The sequence below is a fragment of the Diabrotica virgifera genome, chromosome 5 (genome assembly GCF_917563875.1).
Source record: "Diabrotica virgifera virgifera chromosome 5, PGI_DIABVI_V3a".
In the NCBI taxonomy this organism is placed as follows: domain Eukaryota; kingdom Metazoa; phylum Arthropoda; class Insecta; order Coleoptera; family Chrysomelidae; genus Diabrotica; species Diabrotica virgifera.
In genome coordinates, this window is record NC_065447.1 from 68,193,409 (window position 1) to 68,201,364 (window position 7,956).

General features: G+C 33.8%; 1 protein-coding gene across 1 annotated transcript; it reads right to left on the bottom strand.

The window, feature by feature from the left end:
• Nucleotides 1-6,059: 6,059 nt before the first annotated feature.
• Nucleotides 6,060-6,692, bottom strand: LOC126885379 (general transcription factor II-I repeat domain-containing protein 2A-like). Its single transcript, XM_050651939.1, has one exon. The coding sequence runs from the start codon at nucleotides 6,690-6,692 to the stop codon at nucleotides 6,060-6,062; it is 633 nt and encodes a 210-aa protein (XP_050507896.1).
• Nucleotides 6,693-7,956: the final 1,264 nt, after the last annotated feature.

Sequence of the window (7,956 nt, forward strand, 5' to 3'; positions counted from 1 at the left end):
AAAATATGTGAAAATACGAGGTGGCCCAAACAAGTTTTTCATCTCCTACAAAATTCATGAAAAAGCAGGTAGGAGGTATTGTCACATCACCGACGATATACCAGAAGTAGGTACAGTAGGAAAAATGAAAGAATACCCATGAACGAACATATAAAACACGCTGTATTTTCCTGTCACCGTGTCACACAAAAAACTGGTCAGCACAAGTACATGTAATAATTATTGTTACTTGCACTGGACAATTTTCTTTGTGAGACGGTGACAGGAAAATACAGCGTGTTTTATATGTTCATTCACGGGTATTCTTTCATTTTTCCGACTGTGTATATAGCCATACCAAATAATACATCCTTGATAAATATAAACATTTTTATTGCACAAAATCTTGTCATATATTTTTTTCCATAATCATCACTACGATGACGATTCATTGTATTGAATTGTTCATTAGAATTACAATCTGGTCATAACTCTGACCAATGAGCAATTTTAATTTAACCTAAATTACTACTGTTCCTTAAAATGAAGAGCTTGCCCATAGCGTCTCTTATCTAATCTAACAGGCACACAAGCACTATGCTCTGCTTTTCTAACCGCACTATTCTAACATACACATGCACACAAGCATTATGCTCTGCTTTTCACTATCACTCAAACTAGTTCAAAAGGCTTTGTCCTCTTCAATCTTCTAGTTTGTCCAGTAGTATCCAGGAGCTGGATTTCCGCAATATTCTTGTAGGTACTTACGAAGTTGTTGCTTGTGACTTCCAACTTTACTCCAACTTTAAAAACAAATCCAGCTGTAAAATATGTATGTGCCTAAATGCTTTTGTATGCTTTCATCTATAATATCTATAATAGTAATTTGGTGGAATGCACTTTTTGGTAAAATCCAATTCTGACTGAATTGTATATGGATCTAAATCCCCAATTATTTTCAGCTTCAATAAATATCTAAAACAATAAAAGAAATAATGTTATTGCTTGCAAAATTCATTAATATTGATAAATATCAGAGAAAAATGAACATTGATAAAAATTGTTTGCCCTACCTTTCTCCAAACATCTGGTGTCTCCAATAATAATTTCCTTAAATAATCACTTTGCAGTGTGGTAAAGTTTATAAAGTTCACAAAATACAGCAAACGAAATCCAAATGAATCCAAAATATGACGATAAACAGTGAAATGATGAAATTAAATGATATTAGAAACATAACCTCTGTAACCTGTATGCCATGCCAACCAGAACCAGAAGTCACGTGGTTTGGATTGCCTAAATACATATACACGCGCAGCAAATTTGAAAATGAATGCATATTGAATAGTAAATGGCCTCTATTAAAATATAGGACATTGGTAGTATGTTCATAGAATGTCTTGTGGTAACATTCCACGAATAACTTAATCAGATATTCACCGAATGTTCCTTGAATGTCCAGTACATTCAAACATTAATAGAACTTTGATAGTACATTCCTGGAATGTTTTGTGTTGTTAGGGGAGGCCGTTGTACCCTGCCTGACGACAGGACTATAAGTGAAGGGGTCAGAAACAAAACCGCCTAAGTAGCAAAATACACATTTTGAGAAATAAAACATCAAAGTTTTTGCTCCTTTAAAAATTCTGGACGTTCAAAATTAAAAATTTAATAGTGTTAAACAATTCAAAATAAGTATAAAAATTTAAAGATACTTGTGGTGAGAAATTTTTTTTTACCTCTTTTGACAAAAAAAAATGCACTTAAGTTGTTTTACCTTTAAGCAAAAATAACTATAATACATAAAAGGAACTCAACAAAAGCTTAATTTTCAATTAATATTATTTATTTTTTCTAAAAAACACACATTCTACTCTTTTATAACACTAAAGTTACTTATAATCTGACAAAAAATCTATGTACTCGTCTTGTTCGTCATTGGCATCTTCTTTGGAAGACTCAACAGCAGTCTTTTTTCATTGTGTTTTTGCGGCTTTGACTCATGCAGCAAATCATTATAAAATTAAAGGTAAATGGGTGGTATGAAATCGCTGTTGTAAATTTTCCCATTTTTGAAACTAATTTTTTTTAATTTTGCTTAATCTCCAAGAAGATCCAAAGTAACATTATTCACCAGTCGTCCAATATTCTTATTGCATTTTCTTCGTCTTCGTCTAAAGTGTTGTTAAAATAAAATTGGTATATTTGGTTTTTATTATATTTAAACCACTTAATGTCTCTCCATTTGATCACATGATTTTCGCTATGCTTTTTTGGATCTTTATTGAAATTATTTAAATTTGAAAGGGACACAAAATCTGCAATTTTAAGAAAAACAAATTTTTTGAACACTTTTTTATTAAGTCACACCAGTGATCAGGTACAGATATCTCAGGATTTTTATTTTTCAGTTTTTCTATAAGAACGAAACTCCGATCACACCCATATAGGTGAGACCAGGTTCAAAAAATTTGTGGTCAATATTTTCAATACGTAGGCTACTCTACGGTAGTGAAACGTGGACAGTGAACGACAACATCCGTAGTAAAATCCAAGCATGCGAAATGCGATATTTACGTGCGGTATCCGGGGTGACCAGACGTGATCGTATAAGAAATGAAGACATACGTGAAAGGTGCGGTGTAGGAAGGACCTTAGACAGACTTGAAACGAAACAGTTATCGTGGTTCGGACATATGGCGAGAATGAGTGAAGGTAGAACTGTAAAGAGGGTATGGAAAGCGGCATCTGACAACAAACGAAGAAGAGGCAGGCCAGCAAGAACGTGGAATGCAAATATTGGAAAGGCTTGCGGAAAAAGAAATATTGGGTGGAGAGAAGCAGAAAGACTAGCTACCGACCGAAAGGCATGGAGACGTCTCATTTCTCCACTTACCTCGACACCGTAAGGTACAAGAGGACGGCTTAAGTAAGTAAGTAAGTAAAAATTTTCAATATGTATAATGCGAACAATGTGTATGAATAATTTGCTTATATTTGTATTATTATTCTGACCGCCGCATGAGTCACTGTAAGCAATCACATTTACTTGATCATTTCTTAACTAATAGATTCTTATTTTTTGTTTTTTTCAAAAATTATTATAACTTCCTCACTCAAAAACATGATTAAAACACTGCTATTAATCTACTAGAGTAGTATAACCTACACTCCATAAACAAATATAAATTTATTTCCAGTCGCTTGTTTGGAAGTGAAACAGTCTAGGTGCACTAAGGCGATTTCTGTTCTTAACGGTTGGTGAATTTCAGAAGATAAGATATTCAGAACGTGAAACAGCACTAAAGTCGTTTCCGTGAAAATTGCACTTGGGCGGTTTTACTTCTAACCCCTTCAAGTGTCGTATTTAAAAATCGATTTCTTAGGTTTTTTTAGTGTTAAACAGTGGCGTAACTAGTCTGACCTGCGCCCCAATGCAAGTATTCCTCGTGCGCCCCTATTCCCAGACTTATTCTCCACCCCCCAACCTCCAACGAAACTAACAACGACATTTCTTCAGAGAAAGATTATACAAAGAAATATAACAGTAATTTTAAAGTTAATTATTAAAAAGTTATTATTCAAAAAATTAATTAAAAGTAAAATTAAGGGGCTATCCTAGTGTAAAAGTACGAAATTCACATACTATTTTTAAATTTCTAAAATAAAAAGAACTGTACCAATATGAATTACCAACTGAACCAATATGAAGTATGTTATATGAATTTCGTACTTTTACACTAGGATAGCCCCTTAAGTTACTGAACATTTCCAAATACCAATAATATAACTAAAGTAAGGATCACATTATATACTTACTGTACTTTTTAGGACGATAAAATATACACTACTTACTTTACTCAACATTTTTTATTTATTCAGTGCCCTATACAGTATAGTATACATGATATCGCAAGCAACAATATAATGTTTAAAAAGACTAAGTTTTCACTCTAATGGCATATAAAACAACATAATGCTATTCTACATCCCACCAGAATGAAAACAATGGGAACCTTCTCTGGTTACACCTCCGAGGCTTCTACAATTTGCAAGCCATACGGATGCTGAGACTAAGGAAGATGAGGGAATTCTACAATTTACAATTCACGTCCCATCTGCTCAGCGCCGTAAAGTTCCAACGATAATGGTTCCCTTCCTACTCCACACAGAGTAAATGTAAATCAAAAATGAATAACCATTTTCAATTTCGTTGCAAAACGAAAACACAGCCGAACCATATAATATAGTGTTTATGTTCCGTTTCTCAAACTTTGATTAATTTTACTAAATGATGCATTCTTACAGTCAAACCTACCTACAGCTCATAGGAACAACACTGTACGTTAATTCCTATTCCCTGACAAAGCCCCTGCGGCTCTTTGTTTCTAGGAACAGTCTTGCTAACTTTTCTACATCTAAAGACCGAGCTCTTTCATGTTCAATACTAATTACACTAAGATCACACAGTCTAGTATTGGACGTAGATTCCTTAAGTAGTTCTTTATTATTTTTAGTTTAGAAAAAGATCTTTCACTACTTGCAACAGTTACGGGTAATGTAAGAAACATTATTAATGCTGTACTTACGTTTGGGACACGTGATGCAATAAATTTATTCCTAATCAATAGATAATCAGCCAAGTGGCTGATTTTGCTTATTTTATTACTTTTGATATCGTCTTTGACTACATTTCTAAAGCAAATTACTTCATTGGTCAAAGCATGAGTCACATCAGATTCATATTTTTTACAAAACTCCGAGGCTGACTTTACAAGTTGTTCGTCAGAAAAATGTAATAAATTATCTGGGTTTAAAAAACTGAACGTGTCAGTTATACATACCATAGATTTAAACCTTTCGTTTAACTGTGAAATAAGAATATCAACAGCTCTCAAAAATACCTTAACTTTAAAGCAATGCACAGGATCACTAAACTCATAGTCACTAGGAAGTTCGTCAAGAAAAGTCTTTACTTTTCTTTTGTGTTTGGAGGTCATTGAGGAATCAATATTCCACTTCGCAGCTAACTTTCTGGCTTGATCCAGGACATCGTCGAATTCTCCTCACAGTTCGCTCACAGTCTTTAAACACTTCTGAAGGAGATTCTTTGCATCATCTAGATTAACATCGGATCTCTGTAGTTTTGCTTCAACATATTTTTTTGCTAAAATTTTTCCAGAATACCAGTTTTTTGCGCCCCCCTAAGGCCTGCGCCCCAATGCACCGCATTGGTTGCATTGGCGTTAGTTACGCCACTGGTGTTAAATGTCTTGGTCTATACGTAAGGATGTTGAGACTCTACCCTATTCATTTCTTAAGATTCTACCCTGCATATCCTACTATTAAATAAAATGGTATATTCACATGTATTTACTTTAACTAATGCACTATTATATCAAACATAAAAACTATTTTATCTCGAGAATAAAAACATAGAACTTTTAAGGCACTTTTTTCGTTTATTTCATTCAGAACGTAAATTAAAATTTATTTTAATTGAAGTTTTCGAAACAAAAAATAACATGAAAGAGAAGGTTAAAGGTAAAGATAAACAAAAAGCACTTATCAAGTATAAAACCACCGATCTTAATGGAATCTTCTGAGATATTTTTTGCAATAATTTTAATAAAGCGGTAACGAGTTCCGCCAAAGTAATTTTGAAGCGTCTTAAATCTTTATTAATGCTGATTTTTTATTTAAGGTTTGGAAGTAAAAAATTTAATTATACATTAATTATTAATTTAAAGGTAATTTCTTATTAATAAATTCACTAGCGAAATTTGTTTCGTTTAGGAATTTTTTATACTTATATTTATTTACAATCTACATCAGGGGTGTCCAACTTGCAATGCCTCAAGGGCCAAAACTAAAACCTTTGATGTTGTCGCGGGCCATATAATAATTTTGTTACAAGTAATAACAAAATAAAGTGAGGTATAAAAATAATTAAAACAAAAAAGAGTATTATTTCTTTTATTGCTCAACAACTACATTTTTTTATAAACGGAAAATTTATTGATAACACTTTTCAATAATCAAGACAAACATTGCAAAAGCAACGAAAAAGATGTATCCAATTAGTGTGAGGACTGTGGTCGATCGGTTTCATCCACCAATGAAGAAATGTCCACCTCCAGTTCAGTTGTAGACAGTCTCATAAGATGACGTAAGGAAGAATCGGTAAGGTTGCTTCTGTTTTTGTTTTTTATGTATTTCATGGAGGAAAAGGCACTTTGACATGTATATGTGCTTCCGAACATTGACGTCATTTTCAGTCCAAAATCTCGCAGGTTTGGGAATTTCTCCTTTGACAGTAATTTGAAAAATTCAGGTCCCTTTTCTTGTCTGGTGATTAGGAACATGTCTGCTTGAAGATCACATAACTCAAGCTGTAAGTTGGGTGGTTGATCATCAATGGTTGCTCCAAGAGGGTTATTATAAAGTAGTACACTGCTTTTGAGACTTTTAATTTCTTCAAATCTTGTATTGAATTCATCAATAACTTGTCCAATTTGTGAAATGCAGGATGAAAACTCAATATTTTCCTCACCGTTGAATTCTTCTGCTATTTGCAGACAGCTAGAAAAGTGTGTCAGGTTGTTCTTTTCCAAAGCACGTTTAAACACGTTCAGCTTATTCCGGAATCCGTTTATCATTCTGATCAAATCTGAAACCGTCTGGTTTCTTCCTTGAAGACTCAAGTTTAACATGTTAAGATGATTAGTCAGATCTGTTATAAAAGCTAACTGTCTTAAGAATTCTGGATCCTTAAACTTCTCTTCCAGTTCAGTTGTGTCAGATGAAACGTATTTTTTGAGGAATGCAGAGATTTACTTTCTTATGGCAAAAAATCGTTCCATGCACTTTCCTGCACTCAGCCACCTTACGTGGTTGTACATTAGCAAGTCTCCATACTCAGCCTCTGTTTCCACTAAAAACTGCTTAAGTTACCTGTGTAAAAGAGATCGATTTCCACCTCTAATCATATTTATAATCTTAATCACGGTTTGGAAAACTTGATCTTCCTTGACTGATTTTCCACATAAAGCTCCCTGATGTATATATAATATAATAAATTATTGGGCAAGTGACACCATTCTCTCGAAGCAGACCCACTAATCCAATTTTTTTACCTGTCATTGATGGGGCCCCGTCTGTTGCTATGGCTGAACATTTATCAAAGCCTCCAATTCTGTCAACTGTTTTCTTCACAGCCTCATAGATATCTTTTCCTTTTGTTGTTCCATAAAGAGGACAAATATCAAATAACTCCTCTTTACTGGTAAAATCATCAAAAGTAGTGCGCACAAATATTAACAGCTGACTAACATCGGTTTGATCAGTGCTTTCATCCAAACAAAGTGAGAAATATGAACTTTTCTTAACCAGGCTAAGCATAGATTTTTCTACTTGCTCACCCATAGTAACAATCCTTCTTTGTATGGTTTGATGTGAAAGTGGCACTGATTCAAATTTCTCCGCCATTTTAGAATCACCGAAAGCTTTGGCCATTTCAACAGCACATTTTTTTATCAAATTGCCATCAGTGAAAGGTTTTTTTGCCTTTGCCAGCTCAAGTGACACGGCATAAGATGCATGCAAAGAATGCGTTTGAGAGTATAATATTTTACTGAACATACCAGTTTGCTGTTTAAGCTTTTTCTTCAAATCTGCAACTAGGGCACGCCGACTTTCATTTGTGTACGTAGCATACTTATTTTCATGCACTGTTGTGTAATGTCTTCTCACATTATATTCTTTAGGCACTGAAACGACATTCATGCACACTAAGCACTGCAACTTTCCATTATTGTTAGCAATCAAGTAATCACTCTCCCAACTTTCTTTGTAAATTCTGTTCTCACTATCAATTTTCCGTTTTACTGGTTTTACACTCATTATTTTATAAGAGGAATCAAGACAAAGAATTAATCAAGTTCACTGTTCACTAGCAACGTAATAGATTAGCCGACT